Source organism: Fusarium mangiferae (assembly GCF_900044065.1).
Source record: "Fusarium mangiferae strain MRC7560 genome assembly, contig: FMAN_scaffold018, whole genome shotgun sequence".
Classification (NCBI taxonomy): Eukaryota; Fungi; Ascomycota; class Sordariomycetes; order Hypocreales; family Nectriaceae; genus Fusarium; species Fusarium mangiferae.
This window is the reverse complement of record NW_024573938.1, coordinates 518,853-539,575: the sequence shown is the minus strand read 5'-3', so window position 1 is coordinate 539,575 and position 20,723 is coordinate 518,853. Positions and strand designations below refer to the sequence as shown.

Genomic DNA, 20,723 nt, shown 5'->3' with positions numbered 1-20,723 from the left:
AGTTGTTCCGTATTCCTACATTGAATCGAAGTCTCTACCCGATTAAATAATCCATCATCAGACATGGCATCTACGACATACGAGTCATATCAACTGCCAAGCACAAAGCGGTGTCCTAATCGGACTCATCTGACCAGTGACAGACTGGTACGATGGACGATGCACCCTCCTCGGGTTCTTCGCAAGGACGGCGTGAGGTGTTGATCTGGGTAGCGCGGGTTGAAAATGCCACAGCGTGACGAGGCTCTGAAGATCGCGGCCTATCCGACTCTCCCTGCGATGGCATCTGGAGAGCTTCAACACGCTGCTCCAGCTGTTCGATATGCTGGCGCCGAGACAGTGGAGGCGAGTCTCTCAGCACGCTTCCAGAAGTCGGCGCAAGTGCCTGTCCTCGCTGAGAAAGGAACCTGTTGGCAAAGTTCAAGGTGGTGATTTCGTCGTTGCTGGGATTGCGACGTGTAAGGCGTCGAGTAGATGATAGATAGTATTCGAAGCTTTCTGCCCGCTGATGACCGCCTACAGCTGGGCGACGTCGTTGAATTCTGTTGGAAGCTATGGGCATTTGTTGTCTTGGGTGGTGAGGTGGTGTAGCGAAGCGGCCGCTGAAGGGGAGGGTTGAAGAAGAAGAGGCTCGTGGACGACGAGCGAGACTGGAGCGCGGTTTGAGAGGTCTCTCAAGTGTCGCAGTGGGAGAATTGGCCTCATCGTCGGACTCATCTGGTGTCTTCGGGTAGTCTGGGATGGTTTGGGCGGTGGATGGGGGAGTTTCGGGGTACGACGGCATCTCGATACTTGGGTCTGACATGATTACCGACTTCAATCTGGTAGACCTTAGGTTGAGAGTTGAAAGAGAAAATGTGTGGTTTGTAGCTTTTTGTGAAGGTAAAGGGCTCTGCTTGTACAAGGCCGTTCTCTTACATGCCCTTCAAGTTGGACCAGGAGTGAGAATGAGAAGAAAATGAGAAACCGACAAATTTCTAATTGATGGGAGCTTGGAAAACCCCCTCAGACGACAAGCTAAGCGAGAGAGAAGATCACTTGTGCTGTTTTCTCTTCTCTCGTCTCTGAGCTAGGCCATCCGCCTGTAGGAGTGATATATCATCGCGGCTAAGCCACTTTCTACCACTAAGTCAGAATCTAGTTCCTCTGTATCAAGGCTAGAGCTACCAGACAGAAAGTGAATTACGCCATGATGTTACAGATCAACATTTCGGCTACTTGGCGAATTGGAGTCAACGCATAACGCCCCAAATAAAGCAGTTTGACAGAGGTCAATTCGCTGTCTTAATTTCTTCCCGCACTTGGTGTTTGGGATGACCGCTCTACCCCTGTCGCTATACCGCGCTCGCTATGTACTCCCTTTAGCGAAAAGGCTTGAAAATGTCAGACGTTGGTGCGGATGACGGTGGGGGTGAGACTTGCGGAATGGATCGCCCAGCGTGGATGGCCCTCAGAGAGCAAGAAAACACGGGACTCAAATATAGGGTCTTAAAATAAACTTATTAATAACTTAGGCCACATTTACCTAAGCATTCTTATCGCTTAGGATTAAGGTTCTGAATTTTCATTCTTCTCCTAGATATAATAGCTTATGAAACGCGGCAATTCAAGCGGGAGAGCGACTTGCGCGTGAGATCACGGTACATATACCCGCTCCGACAGCCGCTGAAACCGGAACACCAAGCTCAGGCTCGGAGAAATTTGCTCCCTTAGAGAGCTCCAGTCTCTAATTTATTGTCACGTTCAGACATACACTCACCGAAATCATTGTTCTTTCTTGACCTAAATTGTTTTGGAGACAGAAAACGTTTCGTCGATATTTTTATGCTTCTCCTTCCTGTCATGGTACCTCGCAATACGAGAACAGCATTTTGGCACCGCTGTCCTTACCGTCGCGGAACTCACCTCAAGCCATCTCTATCAGATATCAATCTGACAGCGGAGTCGGTGAGCCAACGAGCGCTACCAGCACCAAGTCCGAAGTGTGGCATAGCCGGAAGGGCAAAGCCCATGTCTCAGATTAGGAACAGGAGCATGTTGTTCTGTCCCGGATCGAAACGGAAGTTGTGTAATCACCGCTGTACAAACAAGTACTTAGAATTATATTGTCACCCTATTCACAGCATGTTACTCTCATGTAGCCCTGTTTAGCTGGGGAAATGGCAGGGACTAGGCCTGTTCGTAAGGCTAAGCGAAGTTACTATTACCACGGTACTCAGCCACTGACAGAGGCACTTTTGCTCATCAGTCTTGGCAATTTGACCATGCTAATAGTACATGACCTTGTTGGGGATGCTGGTAAGGTAAATCTCATGACTGTCTTGTTATTACGCCGTTCCGCTATGAGTTCCTGTCTGGCACAGGACCCTACTGGCTATAGATCGTCTTTGCTATGACCGACGATGGGTGACAATTAGACAGAGAACTCTCGGCTGAAAGCTGTGAGTCCATCGCCGACGCCACTAATTCCCAGCCACTAAGATGCCACCCAACGAGCTGACCAGTCGCTCGCCCAAGATCTCAGGCCCTTGAGCAGCATCCAATTGATTCTTCGCAATACGGTCACAACTCCACCCTCGCTTCAACGAACCCTTACTGGAATCTCAATGCATAGAGTGCTTTTCAAGTATTTTCCAAGAACAGTGTCTAGGCACAGTTGTTTCCACTTTACCATCCATTATCGACTCAATGGAAGACATTTCGTGTAAACCCTGAACTAAGCCAGAGTGATATCTCTGCAATGCTCAGTATTTCTCAGCAGACATTTAGACGTAACTACTCATCTGCGATAATTATCAAGACTCATAGCTAAATTATGTAAGTGGGCAACTTTCCGTTGTGCGGGCAGGCCTCACTTCCAAGGTTGAAGGGCTGGAGGCGGCCTTTCTGAGTAGAACACTGTATTTCAGCCCCCGCCTACTCATATGTGCGAACTAAGAATACAGAACAGTTCATGATTGCTTGTTTATGATTAGGTTTAACTCTTGAATTCTGGTAATCTTAGAATCGAACAGCATCTATCTATCTTATGATGAACGAGTGTTTGTAGAAATGAACGCATGGTGAACAAGCTTATGTAGACAGTAAGCAACCACAAAGAATACAATGAGCATTACTGCAATTATCGAACAAGGAACACACTACTCCTTTAGGGGGCAGTTGATTCTTATGCAGCGGGTTTCGTGAACACACATGGAGTACATGGGCTCTAAGATGGAATATGAACATTGGAGGCAGGATATTCTGCATTCCTCTAAGAACAGTCTTCTACAGGCTTCAGGGTATAAATACACGGCTAACTCTGGCCAATATCCAAATATTAAGACTTCTTGAAGGTAAGAACCATTTGAACATTGAAGCACAGTGTCACTCAAACACAAACAATTCGGAAATAAGTACTAACACTTCGGGCATACTGGTACTGCAAAGGAATCACAGATCAAAATGGAAGACCTCAATAACAGTAACTCAAACAGGAACTCGGAGCTCATTCGGCAAGGTATTATTCAATGTCTCACTCTTGAAACAGAGTGCACGGCCCTGAAAGAGAATCTTGCAGAGAGCCGAGATTATTCTCAGAGGCTGGAAGCTGAGAATGAAGAACTGAGATTCCGCATTTTAGAAATGAGAGAGGATCAAGCTGAAATGAGAGCCGAGCAAGAAGGACTGATGAAGTTACTGGGGGAGAAGGACTCTCTTATCGAGAGCTACAGTGTGTTGGTGTCAACGACATTGGACAGAACCGTACATCGAGAGCGGCAGGACCTGAGAGAAATTGAGGACAAGGTGCTCTCGACCTTGGAGCAAGATCTCAATATTGAAATGAGCAAGATGGCTATTGAGAATCCGGGGTCAAGTGACTCTGAAAGAAGCCAGCTTCCAGCCAAAAGACCCGGACTTGTCCGCCAGGGTGCTTTGAGACGTCGACAAACTGGTAGAGAAACAGTTCCGAGATTTGTGAGACAAGACGCGCAAATGCATAAGCATGAGGAGGGTGGCACATCGCCTGAGGGTGATAGTCTGCTTGAAATGGCACGGGAGGTAACGGTTCAGAAGTTGAGAATGGCAGACCAGTAGTCAGTAGCTATAACAAGCGTGCGGCAGGTAGATAGTTCATTTATTCTCAAATTGAATCATTAGTCCTGTATAAGAGTGTTGCGGAAGAAGATTATGCCAAAAGTATGGAGGAAGTTGAGGAATACTGATAGGTTGTCCTCGAGAGCTTACAGATGCAGTTTCTACATAGGCGTACAAAGAACAATGCCGTAAGATGGTGAACATGGCTACGATAGCTGCATGTTCTTTTACATTCTTTTCGATTTCCTTTATTATACATTCCCTTTTATCATTTTAAGGACTCAAACAGTACCCCTAAATTGACATTCTTTCTCCCATAATCCTTTTGATAAATGCAGATGGATATATATGTATTTACCATTCTGTATTTATCTGTAAAGAAATGCTTAAGGTCCAGCGAGGTATGCATAATTGGTATCCTAAGACTTATTATTGGTGCAACTTATGCTTTTTCGAACCTGCAACAGGCAAAGATCATCGCTATCGTGTCACTCAAAAGTCTGTGCACAGCACTCGGGCATTTCCAGATCAGAGACAACCGTAACATTACACGGCCTGTGGATCGGAACCTAAACAAACCGTGGATATATACAGAAGCGGGGTAGGAAAGAGGCCCAAAGTCGCTGCGAAGAGGCATTTTAACTCATCCAAATTCTGATAAGTATCTTTGAGGATACTTACTCTGCAATGGGGCTTATTCAGCTCGATTCCCATGCTGCGGCTCTTATCGGCGTTGTTATCATCGTCGGATATGTTGTCTCAACGATTCGTCAATGGGCCCGCCTGCGCCATTTCAAAGGCCCTGCGTTTGCTGGCTTCAGTCAGTTATGGCTCATCTCACGAGTCGGTGGTGGTCGAACCCATCTTGACCTTTGGGAAGCTTGCGAAAAATATGGTGCGACAACAAATGTGACGTCTTGGTCTATCATCAGCAGCTCTTCTGGTCTGCCCCTAACCGTCACTATATGAGCCTCTTGTACGTCATGCCACTATATCGACTTCGTCCCACGAAAGTATGCGTTTTTTAATTGACACTAGTGAACAGATGAAATTACCCGTGTAGGACCCAGCGACCTCATCACATCCGACCCAGATCTGATGAAACACATGCTCAATGTGCGCACTCGGTCAAACGCTCCAGTTGGTACGACGCCATGCGCCTTGATCCAAGAAAAGATAACGTTTTATCCCAACGAAACGATGACTTACATGCGAATACTCGTTCAAAAATGGCTGCAGCATATTCTGGCAAAGAAGTTGACAGTATCGAAACTACGGTTGACGAGAACGTCGAACGCTTACTCGAGTTGCTCGATACTCAGTACATCGCCAAAGGGAGGCCATTTGTCTTTGGATATAAAGCTCAGTATTTTACCCTGGATGTCATTTCTGCGTTAACCTTTGGAGAGGCGTTTGGCGATTTGGACACTGACTCCAATATGAATGGTTACGTCACTGCGATGGAAGAGAGTATGCCGACGATCATAACTACCACCGTGATTCCGTGGGTGATCAAACTGCTGCAGCTTCCCATCTTCAGGAGTATGCTACCATCAGACAAGGACAAAGCTGGTGTTGGTAGGGTTATGGCGATCGCAAAGAAGGTCGCGGCCGAACGCTTTGGCCCAAACCCCAAGGTTCAGAGAGACATGATTGGCTCGTTTGTCTCGAGGGGACTGCTTCAGCATGAGGTTGAATCTGAGATATTAATGCAGATGTGAGTCACCGCCTCGCTTCTTGAACAATTAGCTAACACTCGACAAGTCTAGCAGGGGCTGCCACCGCTGCCACAGCCATCCGAGCAACTCTGCTCTACATAATCTCGAACCCTCGGGTGGTTAACGCAATGAGAACAGAGATCGACCAGGCCAAACTGAGTCTTCCTGTTGTGGCCGTTGCCGAAGCACGCGCAATGCCATACCTCCAGGCCGTTATTAAAGAAGGTCTTCGAATCCACCCGCCAGTCGTCGGTCTCATGAGCAAGGAAGTTCCTCAAGGTGGGGATACCTTCAAGGGGAAATATTTACCCCGAGGTACCAAGATTGGTTATTGTGCCTGGGGAATATTCCGCCGAACTGATATTTGGGGTGAAGATTCCGATGAGTTTCATCCTGAACGATGGCTGGATTGCTCTGATGATAAACTTCGTCTTATGGAAGGGACTCTTGAGCTTGTGTTTGAATATGGACGGTGGCAATGTCTTGGAAAGAATATCGCGCTGATGGAGCTGAATAAGGTTTTTGTTGAGGTAAATTCCAAGCTACCTCAGGCACTCTGTTCTCGATCAGTTTGCTAACGCGTGAGCATATCTAGCTGATCCGCCGTTTTGATCTTGCTGTTGTTGATCCGATCAAACCATGGCAGTCCATCAATGTCGGCGTCTTCCTGCAATCGGAATACTGGATCAAGGGATATAAAAGGGCAAATCATTGATGAAATGCGTCAGCTTTGAACAAGTTCAATCATCCTTCTCCCCTGTTTTGAGGTGTTTTAAAGTTATACGCAAGAGACTTGAGGTGGCCACCATGGGCGCCATGACAAATGAATATTGAAGGCCTGAATAATGACAGAAACAGAATAGGAGAACACGTTAGCGAAATGAGATAGCGGTCCAGGTGAATCGGACCTTTCTCATCCCGAACATTATATATGGCTGGGAAGCAAACTTCATGGGCAGCTATTTCGAGTTGACATTGAGCATTTCATGAGGGAAACTAATTACAATGGCTCTTTCTGAGACATGTATGCTCCAATCAATGTGCTATTCAACAGCTCATGATCTGATCCAAATGCTGCATACAGTGCGGAAGACGATACTACCTTCTCTGCTTTATATACATACCTTATACAAATTGATCCTCATCTCAACATCCAAGTTCCATCGTCCAATCGTCATCCGAGATTTCCACTACAACCTCAACGATCCAGGTATTGTTTCCAAGTCATAAACAGGCATCGAATACAGTGGTGGGACGGAATCTCTCCACCTTGTAGCTTCTCGATGGTCAGATGTCTTGGTGGTACAAGAACTGAGAACTTGCGGCGTGAAGTGATGGAAACGCTCAAGTTCAATAAACGTCCAAAAGATCAAATCATACGATATCCGCCGAGGCGCTTACCGATGGCTTCGGGCCAAGTACATGCGTTTTATACCAGGGCCAGAAGACTTTAAGTGCCCATATTCTCAGTCGATGGACGCCAGCGACGACCTGGAAGGTCGAGAGCAAGCTCGCAGTCGATCCGAAAGAGCCATGGGCCGTAAAAAGGGTCTGAAAACTGACAGTCAGCACATTCAAATCACAAGCAATGAAAGCACTTACAGTCTTGCCGCCGACAAAGGTGGAAGCCACGAATTCCTAAACGTGTCCTCGGACAATTATTCCAGGGATAAAAGGCAAGTGGACCAAGCCACTACCAGCAAGAGACTTCAGATGCTTCCACTGGGCCGCATGCTATACGCCCATCTGAAGCTCCGCCTTTTGCGCCATCTGTGCACCGCGCTTTGTCTCAATGCTGAAAGAGATAGGTCGATCGAGGAGGCGTTGGAAGCTGGTGTGGTTGATGCTGTTGTCAGTTGCACTGGCGCAGATCTTGTCGACGAGCTTGGTGGCGTTGGGGAGGAGCTTGTCCTGCTCTGGATTGATGAAGCTGGCATAGTCGACCTTCTTGCCGGCGGTGGCGTTGATCTTATACTCGGGGAGGATGGAGGCTGTGGTGCTGTTTGCGAGTGTCAGCTATGGTCGGAGTGAGGTAAAGGGTGTGATATACCAAGATTTGAAACCATCGAGCTGTGTCGGACAAGGGTTGGTTCCACGAAAGATGATGTTGAGGAGGGAGGTGTGAACATGGTTGTTCCAATACGTTTCATCGGCCTGATACTCATCGCAGTCTCGAGCATCGCTCACAACCTGAAGGACATCACCAAGACTGAGCCGCCGATGCGAAGCTTTGGGGTATCGCTTGTCCTCATCATCAAATCGGTAAGACTTGAAACTGCCATGGGCGGCTGTCGTTCTGCCAAGATCCTTGATCTCATCCTGTCAGGCGTCAGTCAAGCAACTTACGACCAGGAAAAAGGAAACCAACCTTGAGATACCCAGGTACAACACCCTCGCCATTGCCAATGTCTTGCATGTCGTTCGCCAGTTCAACTAGAGACGCCGGAAGTGTCTTATCCGACAAGTCGAGCTTCACATGGTCCAGTCCATCTTCCTGATACTTGAGCGCTCTCAAAGCCTTGGTGGGAGATGAGGTGCCGGATGCACTGGTACTACCAGTGCGTTGGGAAGAACGATCATCAGACAGTGAGGGCTCAGCTCTCGGTGTCTGCTCATTCTCCTCCTCGTCATCCTGTCCTTGTTCACGGCGCGCGAGGGAAGGTAAATCACCAAGCGTCTTGCGCTTCTTGGCGACGGGAGTGACGGGCGGCATCTCCTCAGAGCCAGACTCTGGTGAGTGAGGCGGCGAGGGAAGAGGACCACTGTTGGAGAGGGACCGCTTCTTGGAGATAGGTTGTGCAGAAGGGAAGGAATGAGGAGGGATGCGGTCGAGCCAAAAAAGAATATCCTGGTTGATGCTATTCATGATGCATGCGGGAGAGAAATGTGATACCGTGACAAGCGCTGCTGACACGGATCTGAAGCTGAGGCGAGAGTGGAGTCAGTTGGTGATGCTTGGCTCTGGTTGACACGGCAACCAAAACTTGCCAGTGTCAATATCGGATCTCCCTAATGTGATTCAGTCCAGCCTCGGCAGAACAATATGCCGCTAATGAGCGCTCAACCAACAACCCACCCCACGATCATAAACTGCAATCACCGAACAATTCAGTAAACACAGAACGAAAATCCCAGTGATCTTTTGTAGAAAATTTCTCATTGTTCTGAGACATGGTCGTTTTGATGAGGTCTTGCTAAAAGGATTGCACTCAAGTTTTTGATAGGAGATGACCCCCATTGCAGTTATTACTACGGCGGTTAATGAGGTGAAAAGAATCGTGTCTGAGGTTAATGATTATTTGGTGTCGCACACCTATTTCCACCTTGTATGAACAATTCAAGTTCCTATCATTAATGGTCTTTCGAGTTATCTAGGTATTATTCTTTCCGTTCATACACAAGTACAGGGTAATATCCCATCATCACGCTTCGCAGACAGGCAGACCAGGCCCCTCCAATTGCCGGCCTAACCCCCCAATAGCTCGGCAGATCAATGCCCTTAGCCTCTCCAAATAATTATTTATCTTATTTCCAGCTGCGACATTTCATCCAGTGTGCGCCTCAATCGACTTTAACCCGTTCCCCACAAATATGCAGTGTGTCAGACAACTGAGCCTGCGAGAGTTACATACATCTGGTGCAGGTAAATCCTGAACATGCTCTGCGATCCCTCTATAATCTTGGTCTAATGTTATGATCTACGCCCTATGGCCCTGTCTTAAAATCACAGCCGAGTACCTGCATCAAATCAGTCAACACGTCCAAAGCACGGTACACATCACAAATTCCTCACAGAATTATTCCGAGCAAAGCCATCAAGAGGCCGATGATAGACTTATCAGCAACATCTCTACCGGAAATGTACCAGCCGATAGCAACGATGATGCAAGTCTTGCCATGGGCAACAACTGTGCTAGTCACTGGACCCATTTCCGCAATGATGAAGAATTGAGAAACGTTGACCAGGGCTGCAAAGATGCCAGACTGTATGACTCATTAGCTAACATTCTATCGCAGCACTTTGATGAGATAGGAGCGTACCATGAAAATCAAGACCCAAAGGTTCAGAGATAGATCTTCCCGAGCAGGAGCCTTGTCAACAAAGGGAATAAAATACAGCAGCAGGAAGGCAGAGAGAGGGGCCTGGTTGAGTAAAAGCTGCATACTTGTCATACTCAACTGTCGTCGGTAAGTCTCTAGCCAGACTGTATAAAGTGACGAAAAGAAGACGCCCAGAAATGCAAAGACAACACCTAGCAACCCAGTCGTAGCAGCACTTGAACTCGTGGTTTTGGTGTCAAAGTACGACACCATTCCAACTCCAACACACGCCGGAACTAGTGCCATACACGCATTGAAAGGCAGAGTAGCTCTGTAAAGTACAAAGTTCATAGCAGCGACGCAGGGTGTGATCAAGATACGAGAGATCTGGTAGAATGGTACAGACGAGTATGCAAGCGAGAGGTTCGGAAAGATAACGTTGAGAGCCATGACCGTTGAGAGCGGAATCATTTGTCGAAAGGCAACAGACTTAGGTGTGAAGAATGCAAATCTGGGTCGTGAGAGTATGAAGAGCACGAGGCCAGTGATGGTGAAGTGAAACGCTGCGAACGAGAGTTGTGCATGTTTGAGGGAGTTTCCAGAGAGGATAGCTTTGTTTGTGAAGACCTGAACAACTGTAAGCATAATGGTGTTGAAAACAGAGAGGAGGGAGTACAATCAAGACTGTCGCAACAATATTGACCAGTGTCCAAAAGGCTGACTTCATCGCCGAGCTCGATGCTTTAGGTACAGGCTGTTGTTGTTCCTTCTCTCGCGCATACTCACCATGTTCAGACAGAAGCGGTTCGTCATCGTGAAAAAGCTCATTGAGCTCAAAATCACTGGGCCGTCTACCTAAATTGTAATCATCGATATCGCTCGTCTGAGATGAAGAATCTATTGTTGTGGCGGACGAAGACGATGATGCTGCCTCGGGGATGGAGTACAGCTTGGAGTCTGGTTTCGGAGACATATTTGGAGTAATGAGCGTAGAAGTTGGATGACTGAAAAGAAAGGAATGGTGATCGATGGTTTGAGATGAGAGGCAAGGTCAAGCAAGGTAAGACGCGTGCTGCAAGTATAGCCTCAGCAATTCAGTATAGGATAACACATATCCAAAACCCTTTGCTTAAGGAGCTTGTCAACTTCACATGTCAAAGTCAGAGATAGGAGTATCGTTCTGTGTTTTGGACAAGTACTTATAGGCCAGACCTCACTTATCTTCATTTTCAGACATAGGACCATGCCCTGGATACTGAGGGAGCTGGAATTCTACTGCCCTTCCAAGAGCAACTCTATTTCAGGCACGGAAACACAGTAGACTCTCACTAGGAGAGGTAACAAACTCTATAAAACCTTTAGGTTACCTAGACCAGATTAATGGACTCTTGAACGGGCTCTTTCTTTTTTTTTTGGCTAGTCTCCTTTCAAATTCTTGAGGTTTCTTGGTGCTCTAAGTCTACTTGTCTCCTGCGCCTGATGAGGCACGACCATCTAATTCGTGTTTCTGGGCCAGGAAATAGGCTTTGGTTAGTGCAAGGGCGGAGGGGTTAGTAGCACGGCCGGATTTGTCTCATCCCCTCCACGGCAAGGGATAGAGCCCGATAAGATACACTACCAGTTGCTGAAGATAAGCACTAGACGAAAAGGGAGGTCGGACCTCCATGAAGGGTTCGAGGGATAGCTTAGTCCCGCACAACTGATGCTCGGCAGTAACTAGCGTACAGCCAAGTGGCCAGCATTTGTGCGTCAGCTCAAGAGCGATGCACCCGATGTACAGTCCAATAATACTAGCCAGTCCAAAAGTGGTTAGGACTCTGAAGGTCCCTGAGCGGTTACACTTCTGTAACGCTGAGATCTTGAAAATACATGGTAACCATATTAGCGAGACAGCGGAAAGAAAAGACATCCTTGATGATGTTTACAACAAGTTAGATTGAGCATTAATAGACTATTATGACAGCTGTGGAATCATATTAGGAAGTAGTTAAGGCTGATGCCGTCGTAGTCGTCGAAGCTACAATCTGACCCATGAGATTATCCCCAGGACATCTCTCCCTCTCCAGCTTCATGTTGAGAATAATATGTATCTCCGGACAATAATTCAAAGCCTCTTTTCTAGCCTCAGGAAACTTCCAGACTTCTCGGTCGACCTGATCCCCACGGCCTTGAAGATTGTACCCCATCGGCTTCGCGGTGATATTGTTCTGAACGGCAAAGGGTCGATCTGAAGTCATGGCTAGTTTCGCATCAGGAAGAACTTCAAGACGCGTGCCGAACCATGAATCATCACCTGCGGTGTCGTTGTATCGTGACTGAAAGCTGAGAATCTGCTTGATGGCTGAGACGCGACGAAGAGAGAGATCGCCGTAGACTGCGAGGTTCTTCTTTTCTCTGTTACTGGATGTTTGTTAGACAATAAAGCCAATGTAGGAGAGGTAGCTTACTCAGTTGCACCAGCCCAAGTGTAGTCCAGCCAGTCGTTCAAGCTCAACTCCGAGTTGGCACATAAGATGCTATCCGAGCTGAACATCAAAAGCCACTCCACATCAGGTAGAAACTCGTCATAAAACCGGGTGTCAGTAAGGAGACGACTTCTATCCTCCCTCGATCTGATCTTCCAAGGCTGCGGCAACTGCATCATTTCAATCTTGCCCAAACCTTGCTGAAACTGGATCCCGAAAGCTCGACCGACAGTCCACACACTCTTTTGTGATCCGATGAAGATGAAGCGCCAATCTGGGGGCACAACAGCGATCATGTGGAGGATTAAAGGTACGAGAAGGGGTAACGGCTCATGTTCGATGATGAGCGCTACTTTGGAGGCGTTGTAGTGCTTTCGGGGGTCGTCGTTGGGGGACCAGTCGATGGCGATTGAGGGGAGATTCTGGCGGGCTGAGGCAATTGCGGGTTTGCATTGTGGGAGAATGACGAGCGCAAGGAACCATCTAGGTAACAGTTAGATGATGAGCGGTCGAGTGCGGAGGTGTCGCTTACGCAGATATCAGTGCTGCGATGGCAATGAGAGTAGCTTGAAGAGAATCTCGCCGGAGCTTCAATTTGACAAAGGAAGCCATCATTACTCAAACTTGTACATTTGACTAGAATGACATAAATAAGTACATGGAGGAAAGAAAAGTAGGGACGGGCTTGAAATCGCGGTTTAGCCCTCTTGGCTTGGGGACACGGGGCCCTCAAGACAAAGCACAATTCAAGAACAAAAGAACACAGTGTCTGCATGTTCATCGCTAATGATGTAGTTGGTCTTATCAACAGGCAAAGGAATGGGGATGAGTTCGTGGCGTGCTTGCACTGGTCCATGCCGTTTTTGGCAATCCCTGCGCAGGGTCTGGCGCCAATGTTGGGCCAGATTTAGGATACTCCGAGCATGGACGATAAGAGTTCAGCACGGTTTGCAGTACAGTCCACATTTATGCAATCGCACCCATTTCTGGGTGAGCAGCTGCCGTTGACACCAACCTCTAGATGTCATCACAATGATGAGTTCAATGTTCCAAGCGCAGCGACAGCTTTCGTCGCTATCGCGCATCGCTATTATAGCATTGATGATAGTATCCAGGTAAATATCCTCCTCTCCCTCTGATAGCGAAGAGTCTGACAGCAATCACAGCATCACCATCATCCTAAACCTGACTGAAGTGCCTTTCCCTGTCCTTCCAAAAATCACCCTCCACTACGCCAATCAATCCCTATACAGCGAGTCCAAAGTCGCCCTCCTCATCGAAAACAGACCGCAACCCATCATCACCCCTTTGCTTCTCAAGTTCATGTACCAAATGCCGCCAGACTGGAAGTTTCGCTTTATGGGCTCCAATGAATCAGTAGCCTACGTGAACTCCTCCGCCTCAATGCGCGAACACGTCAAGTCTGGGAAACTGGACTTGACTTATATACCCACAAATATGAGCACTGCCGGGCAAGAAATGATCTCTCGTTTCTTGACGAATTTATGGCTGTACGATACTGTACTGCAGCCGGCGGAGATGCTACTCGTCTTTCAGACTGACTCGATACTCTGCGCGAATAATAAACGGACTGTTGATGATTTTCTTGGATATGACTATGTCGGGGCGCCTTGGGATGTAGGGGGACGCTATGGTGGTAATGGCGGACTGTCGATCCGTCGGGTAAGCAGTATCGTCAGCATTCTACAGAACCAACAGCGCGCCGACAACAGCGACCCCGAGGATGTCTGGCTTTCAACACGCCTTGGCCATCACGTGGACGGTAGAGTCGCAAATGGCTCTGTGTCTCAGCTCTTCTCAGGCGAGATGAACGGCGGGCCCGGGGAAATAGTACCTGAGCCAAAATGCGACGGTGACTATGATGCTGAAGAGTGCGCCCATGTGAACATGATGAAGCAGATGGAACAGCCTGGAAGACCAGGACAGTGGGTGAAAGGTATAGATGATTGGCGAGATGGGCTTTATGAGCCTATGGGGTATCATATTGGTGGAGCGGGATTTATGCATGGTGGTGTATGGGGATCGAAAAAGAAACAGCAGCATATTTATAATTACTGTCCTGAGTCCAAGATGGTGCTGAAGATGGATTGGGCACCGTTTGTACCAGGGGATTGTGGGAAGGATTGGTAGATATAGGATGAGTTTGAGATGTAGAAGTAGGCAACTAGCATAGCAATGGGAACGTATCGTCTTTACTGTATTATTGAAGGTGTACCTTGCTGAGAGATCTCATCAAAATGAAAGAGAAGGTTCAAATGCTGCACTAAGTTCCACGTGGCCATAAAAATTCTGGGCCACAGGTAACAACTGCAAGGATCACATCCGGTTTGCAAGTCAGACGTCATGTTACAAGAATCGCAGTGCTCAATAAAGATAACTCAAATAATTAAAGCAGAGCTAGTCTATCGACGAGCACTCAAAGCTATATCGCAGAGAATCAAAAAGATGATTGATGACTACTGAACCCCCGCGGCCTTCATCCTCTCAAAGCACTGCCTGTACGCCGCATGCACCTCGGGAATCTCATACCCATACCCCTTCATCTTCTTCACCAACTTAGTAGTATCCAACTGGCAATTACTCCGTCCAGCCTTGATCACCTTCGCCTGCTGCTCAATACTAAAGTTCTTCCACGTGAACGCCGGTCGTACGATCTCTTTGAACAAGCCGAGCACCTCGTTATGTGAGATGGCACCGGGGTTCGTAAAGTTATAAACTCCGGTATCTTTGTTCTCAGCAAGGATGATAGATGCAGGGAGGAGGTCGTGAAGAATGGTGTTGCTATTGGGTATGTCGACGACGAATTTATATTGGGAGATCTTGGTGACGAAGTTTCGCGGGTTGAGATCATCGCTAACTGGCATGCGAAGACGGAGAATCAAGATGTTGTCAAAGCTGGCCAAGATCTGTAACAAAGGATATTAGCAATGTGAGAAACACTGTCAAGATTGCTAACACTTACAGGTTCAACGTGAGCCTTTGTCATAGAGTAAAAGCTCCCATCAAAGTTCGGAGCATCAGTCTCCTTAAATCCAGGCCCTCCAACAGGATGCTCCTCATCATACTGATAAATACACCCAGTCGCAAAAACAGTACAATGGATCCCTCGCCGAGAACACTCATCCGCAAGCGTCAAAGTCCCGATGACATTCGAGAGCACGGTCTGCGCCTTGTTATCCTCGCACCAATCGACGTTGGGTCGACCCGTACAGCCCGCAGCGTTGAGAACATGCGTAGGTTTAAAGACTTGAAGTGCTTTGCCGACATTCTCGCGATCTTCCATGCGGATTGTCGTGGTGTAGACTTCTTTTCCTTGACGGATGAGGAGGTCTTTCAGAAGGCCGGCGATCCAGCCGTGACCGCCCCAGATGAGGAAGCGGTCTGGTCTACGAAGGCTCACGCCATTTGAGCCATTGATGCTGATCCCAGGCATTTCAACGGATGTGTTGTACAGTGTGGCAGGAGTTGTGAAGTATGAGGTGGAATGAAGGACAGCGGCGAGCTGATAATTTAGGAGGATATGTTGTTGACGGGAAGAGCGGAGAGACAATCTCTGTGTGATACGCTGATATTTCGCAAGTTCGGAGTTGGACAACAAGCGACTTGAAGTCAATTTTCGTAAGTTGATGTGTTGGGATGTGAAACAGGGAGTGACAAAGTGGAAAACTAACTAGGATCCGCATTATTCCAATAATCCTCGAGTTGCGCTGAACAGGTATACGTTCCGCCACAAAGGGATAAGGGATCAAAGGGGAGAATAGAGTTTGGCGTGCTGAAGAATTTCGCCCTGGCAGGGCAGGGGAATTGCGCGGGAATACGCGCTATTAAAACGTCCACGGGGAAAGGGGAATAGAACAGATAGCCATTTCATTTGTTAATAAACATTGATGATTTAATAGCCTCGATAGCTGCTTGTAGAAATATTTGCTAGAGGCCTTGCCCAACGTTTACGTTAATCTATAATATTGAGCACCAAAACAATGGGCTACAGCTTTCTTCCCGAGCGGGATATCTGGCAGCACGCGCCCATTCTAACGGGTAGCACCAAGTTTGAGCCGCAGCAAGATGTCAAAAACATCATGATCACAGGAGGTGAGGGTTTCATGTAAGTGCCCAGTAAAGAAAACTACCATATTCTAATGATGAGCAGTGCTTCTTGGCTCGTTCGACACCTCGTCCTCACTTACCCCGGCGTATACAATGTCATATCATTCGACAAGCTGGACTACTGCTCCTCCCTCAACAACACAAGAGCTCTCCGCGAGAAACCAAATTTCACATTTTATCAGGGTGATATTACAAGTCCTAGCGAAGTTCTAGACTGTCTTAGTCGCTATAACATCGACACTATCTTCCACTTCGCAGCGCAATCGCACGTCGATCTCAGTTTCGGCAATTCATACAGCTTCACTGAAACGAACGTGTACGGCACGCATGTTCTTCTTGAAAGTGCAAAAACAGTCGGGATCAAGCGGTTTATCCATATTTCTACCGATGAGGTCTACGGAGAGGTTGCGCATGGGAATGATGATCTTCCTGAGACGAGTCTTCTGTCACCGACGAATCCGTATGCTGCCAGCAAGGCTGCTGCAGAGATGTTGGTGAACTCGTATCAGAAGAGCTTTAAACTTCCTGTTATCATTGTGAGAAGTAATAATGTGTATGGGCCGCACCAGTATCCTGAGAGTAAGTTTCAACCTGTTATTTTGCTGAGTCGACTCTAATCTTGGTGGTAGAAATCATACCCAAGTTCATTTCACTACTTAACCGCGGTCAACCGGTCATCCTGCATGGGGACGGTAGTCCAACAAGACGATATCTCTTCGCCGGAGATGCCGCTGACGCCTTTGACACCATTCTTCACAAAGGCGAGATCGGTCAGATCTACAACATCGGCTCCAGCGACGAGATCTCCAATCTTGAACTCTGTCATATTATTCTCACCGAGATGGGCATCGATATTAAGGACACTCACGACTTCCAACAGTGGGTGAAACATACTCACGACCGTCCGTTCAACGATCAAAGATACGCAGTGGACGCTACCAAGCTCAAGAAGCTTGGTTGGACACAAAAGACAAGCTTTGATGAAGGGCTGAAGATGACGATTGATTGGTATAAGCGCTATGGTGATAAATGGTGGGGTGATATTTCTCCGGTGTTGACGCCTTTCCCTCAGGCTTTGAGCAAGCAACAGGAGGAACAGGCTGTGACGCCTACAAGTCTTCCGGAGGTTTAGTATTTCATATTGTTTACTTATCTGATGTTTTGAGGACCGATTAGCGGATTGTTTTACGGGAATCAATTAATAGTTAGGTTTCATCATCATTCTACCATAGATTTATCATCATCAAACAGACCTTACTGTAACAACACAGCATCGCGCATTTATCCCAAAGCGCGCAGCGATATTCCACTCTGCACCAAGCTTTCCTCTCATCCTCCACACACGCTCCAGTATCACAAGGGCCCTATCACGCGTCCGAAACACTGCTGTGACCCAGATATCGCCACTAGATCCCTGAATCCTTTCTCGTGGCTAGCATCAGGAGGTGGCTGGAATCACTGGATCAGAAGGAGCTCTGATTGATACGCCGAGGCTATGTCTTGTGTTTGCTATATCGCTCATTAAGTCTTTGTCTATGTACTAGATCCAATACCTCACCGCCACATTTCCATTACATCCTCCACCTTCAACAGCTGGATGCTTGTAAATACGTTGTTTAGAGCCTTATCCATCAGCATATCATACTTGCCCTTCGAGGCATAGATTCCCCAGTGTGACATGAGACCTTCCAGTACCTTCTGAGGAAAGTCGGTCGCGTTTTTGTTGAAGGGAAGTTCAGTAACCTCTCCCTTCTCTAGTTTCTCGGCAGGATCATAAGAAACATCGAACTTGAAGCCTATCGTATTGTCAGCTTCCCTCGGTAGTCTTGGGTGAATTTTCTGCCTGCAGCATCCTCTGCCTGCTTGAGGACATTATTCCACGTCGTCTTTTCACTATAAAAAGACATCAATTGCTCCCACTTGGGCAGATCCAAGGCTGCAACCACAAAATTGGCGACGTTAAAGGTATACGTGAAGGTGATTGGTTCATTTCCTGCTCCCGGAATCCGGCTTTGTTATTCGCGATTTCGATGGCCCAAGCAACCCTCTGCATATAAGACTCCAAGGTCGGCGGGCCGTAATAATCGAGAAAGAACCCGTTATCGAAACGGCTCCATCCCAGATTTGTCGTCCGCAGTTCAGCTAAAGTGCGTCCTCGAGCTTGTCCAACTGGTGTCCTGGTCTGAGTTCCCATTATTGTACAGGAACCAGGGCATAAAGGCGTACATACGCGCCGGCATATTGAATGCCCCATGCGCTTGCGACAAACCGTCTGGGGATCTTAGCTTGTGCTGTCGCTTTGACGAGGTTACTATCTGCCTCGGTGGAAGCTGTGTTGAAGACGCGCAGGGCTGAGATGACAGTGTGAACATTGTCGTCGAGGGCCTTTGCCATTGCGCCGACGTCACTGTACTCAAGGGTGACAAAGGTATCGGTCGCGTGACGTGCATCGGGAATCTAGATGTTATTAGAGGCTCGTGTCTAGGTCTGTCGTTGTCGTTAGACATCTCACCTTGCGAGTTAGAATAATCATCTTCTGGTGAGGGTTTGAGCAAAGTGTGTCGACGATAGCGCTGCCTATGCCACCAGTTCCTCCAGCGACAGCAACAACAACCAATTTCACCAACGGGATCGGCATCCAAAGCGATCCATAAATAAGTATCCTTAAATCGAACTAAGCTTCAAGGCAGAGAGCGCGCTTTTTTCTAATCGGGCAACGCGCGGGGTTGAGAAGTGATCACCACGCAGACCGACAGAGTCTTGATTAAATTGATCATTCATTGTTGGGTCGCGATCCGCAACTCGAGTTACCAAATTTGGCTGACAAATACCAATTCACTAACTACTTAGCTATTTACATACCAACATCCCTAGAACTTTACGACCGTAGGTCCCGGGATGATGTACTTCGCATCACTCCACTCATCCACAAATACGTTATGAAGCAGCCCCGGATCCTTGGAAGAGTAAAGGTCCGTCACAGGAACGCCTTCAGGCTGTGCAGTGCCGTCGCCCTTGACGACCAGATTGATACACTGAGGATACATCTGAGTCGACCCTTCTGCACCTCCCGCATGTAGGGCAATAATCTCATGTCTGAGGACATAACTTCCCGGAGCCAGCTTAGCCGGGATCGTTATGTTCCATGAAAGGTCGTCGTCGCGAAGTTTATTATTCACCCAGTAACCCGGCTGGCCAGGCACAGTTCCTCTCGTTAACTGCCCCAACTCATCAATCTTGAAGAACTTCAACTTGGTCTTGTCCACAGTGGTGCAATCGTCATTTGGACAGCGCGCCATGTAATCCAGAACTGGTCCCCAGTGGGCTTCAGGCCAGTCCGACCAGCGAACCTTGATGGTCGTGCCAGCAGTGACGTCGGCTGTCAGCTGCCCATTGGTAGCGTTGAGGTGGCAGATGATATCTGGAGACGCCAGTGCACTCGCGGTGGACGTGACGAAGCCGTTGTCTTTAGCGCCATTTGACCAGGTGATACTCTCTGGCTGGGTTACGTAGGGAACTTTGGTGGGATCGTGGCCGTAGTAGCTTTTGTCGTTGATGAAGACCTTAGATACATGGCCGTGACCCGAAACCTTGGATGCGAAGAGAGCGCTGAGGGTTGCGAAACGAACTGCCGTGGACACCATTTTGTCTTGATATTGGGGAATGGCAGTGAATTAATTTATGAGAGACAAATCAACTTGATCAAGTCGGTTCTCCTTGTTGCTATCAGTGGATGGCTGTCTTAAATAGCCCTCTAGCTGTTATTAGCCATAATAGGCAAAATGACCAGTAACTGATTGTTTCATTCGGTAGACCATGTTCCGTATAGCTCTTTTTGAACCCAAATGGTGCTTTTTCTTTTGGGGTCTCCCCCGGGCAGCCATGTTGAGAAACGGGGTAGTATTTTGAGAAGTCTTCATAACTGTTGTCCAGCACTGTCCTAACTGGAAATTGGATAACATTTCCTCTATTCTACAGCCCAATGATTTCCAAACTCCCTTATCTAGGAACCTTTGCAGTACACAACATCATGGCAACACGTCCACCATCACGATATGGCATTATTGCCGTGCAGCACCAATCTTCCCTCATTGTTTCTAGTGTAATTGGTTGTAGCTTCGTGGCAAGGCGAGAAAGGTTGAGGTCTAGGTCTTTAATGTAAACTGTTCTGTGCCGTGTTCGTTCCGAGCTGTCGATAGGATGTTTGCTACGATGACTATGCAGGTCCGTGGCAACTCAGTTGATAAGTGATGATGTCGAACGGAATGATAAACGAATAATACGAGCAAACTTA

General features: G+C 47.7%; 11 protein-coding genes across 11 annotated transcripts; 4 read left to right on the top strand and 7 right to left on the bottom strand.

The window, feature by feature from the left end:
• Positions 1-115: 115 nt before the first annotated feature.
• FMAN_11979 (uncharacterized protein) lies at positions 116-805 on the bottom strand (the record flags this gene model as incomplete). Its single annotated transcript, XM_041824714.1, has 1 exon — positions 116-805. The coding sequence occupies one exon, from the start codon at positions 803-805 to the stop codon at positions 116-118; it is 690 nt and encodes a 229-aa protein (XP_041690166.1).
• A 2,639-nt stretch (positions 806-3,444) lies between these two features.
• On the top strand, positions 3,445-4,077 carry FMAN_11978 (uncharacterized protein; the record flags this gene model as incomplete). The annotated part of the gene is made up of 1 exon (XM_041824713.1): positions 3,445-4,077. The coding sequence occupies one exon, from the start codon at positions 3,445-3,447 to the stop codon at positions 4,075-4,077; it is 633 nt and encodes a 210-aa protein (XP_041690165.1).
• Positions 4,078-5,306: 1,229 nt separating this feature from the next.
• Positions 5,307-6,510, top strand: FMAN_11977 (uncharacterized protein; the record flags this gene model as incomplete). Its single annotated transcript, XM_041824710.1, has 3 exons — positions 5,307-5,794; positions 5,842-6,325; positions 6,391-6,510. 3 exons carry the CDS (start codon positions 5,307-5,309, stop codon positions 6,508-6,510), a joined length of 1,092 nt encoding a protein of 363 aa, XP_041690164.1.
• Positions 6,511-7,529: 1,019 nt separating this feature from the next.
• On the bottom strand, positions 7,530-8,661 carry FMAN_11976 (uncharacterized protein; the record flags this gene model as incomplete). The annotated part of the gene is made up of 3 exons (XM_041824709.1): positions 7,530-7,794; positions 7,846-8,114; positions 8,164-8,661. 3 exons carry the CDS (start codon positions 8,659-8,661, stop codon positions 7,530-7,532), a joined length of 1,032 nt encoding a protein of 343 aa, XP_041690163.1.
• Positions 8,662-9,584: 923 nt separating this feature from the next.
• FMAN_11975 (uncharacterized protein) lies at positions 9,585-10,809 on the bottom strand (the record flags this gene model as incomplete). Its single annotated transcript, XM_041824708.1, has 3 exons — positions 9,585-9,779; positions 9,837-10,463; positions 10,513-10,809. 3 exons carry the CDS (start codon positions 10,807-10,809, stop codon positions 9,585-9,587), a joined length of 1,119 nt encoding a protein of 372 aa, XP_041690162.1.
• A 1,003-nt stretch (positions 10,810-11,812) lies between these two features.
• On the bottom strand, positions 11,813-12,913 carry FMAN_11974 (uncharacterized protein; the record flags this gene model as incomplete). Its single annotated transcript, XM_041824707.1, has 3 exons — positions 11,813-12,236; positions 12,284-12,784; positions 12,834-12,913. The coding sequence occupies 3 exons, from the start codon at positions 12,911-12,913 to the stop codon at positions 11,813-11,815; spliced, it is 1,005 nt and encodes a 334-aa protein (XP_041690161.1).
• A 420-nt stretch (positions 12,914-13,333) lies between these two features.
• On the top strand, positions 13,334-14,452 carry FMAN_11973 (uncharacterized protein; the record flags this gene model as incomplete). Its single annotated transcript, XM_041824706.1, has 2 exons — positions 13,334-13,416; positions 13,468-14,452. 2 exons carry the CDS (start codon positions 13,334-13,336, stop codon positions 14,450-14,452), a joined length of 1,068 nt encoding a protein of 355 aa, XP_041690160.1.
• A 326-nt stretch (positions 14,453-14,778) lies between these two features.
• On the bottom strand, positions 14,779-15,755 carry FMAN_11972 (uncharacterized protein; the record flags this gene model as incomplete). Its single annotated transcript, XM_041824705.1, has 2 exons — positions 14,779-15,228; positions 15,285-15,755. 2 exons carry the CDS (start codon positions 15,753-15,755, stop codon positions 14,779-14,781), a joined length of 921 nt encoding a protein of 306 aa, XP_041690159.1.
• A 547-nt stretch (positions 15,756-16,302) lies between these two features.
• FMAN_11971 (putative dTDP-D-glucose 4,6-dehydratase) lies at positions 16,303-17,561 on the top strand (the record flags this gene model as incomplete). Its single annotated transcript, XM_041824704.1, has 3 exons — positions 16,303-16,427; positions 16,473-17,008; positions 17,059-17,561. 3 exons carry the CDS (start codon positions 16,303-16,305, stop codon positions 17,559-17,561), a joined length of 1,164 nt encoding a protein of 387 aa, XP_041690158.1.
• A 422-nt stretch (positions 17,562-17,983) lies between these two features.
• Positions 17,984-19,067, bottom strand: FMAN_11970 (uncharacterized protein; the record flags this gene model as incomplete). The annotated part of the gene is made up of 4 exons (XM_041824703.1): positions 17,984-18,225; positions 18,401-18,606; positions 18,660-18,886; positions 18,942-19,067. 4 exons carry the CDS (start codon positions 19,065-19,067, stop codon positions 17,984-17,986), a joined length of 801 nt encoding a protein of 266 aa, XP_041690157.1.
• A 232-nt stretch (positions 19,068-19,299) lies between these two features.
• FMAN_11969 (putative endoglucanase IV precursor) lies at positions 19,300-20,073 on the bottom strand (the record flags this gene model as incomplete). Its single annotated transcript, XM_041824702.1, has 1 exon — positions 19,300-20,073. The coding sequence occupies one exon, from the start codon at positions 20,071-20,073 to the stop codon at positions 19,300-19,302; it is 774 nt and encodes a 257-aa protein (XP_041690156.1).
• Positions 20,074-20,723: the final 650 nt, after the last annotated feature.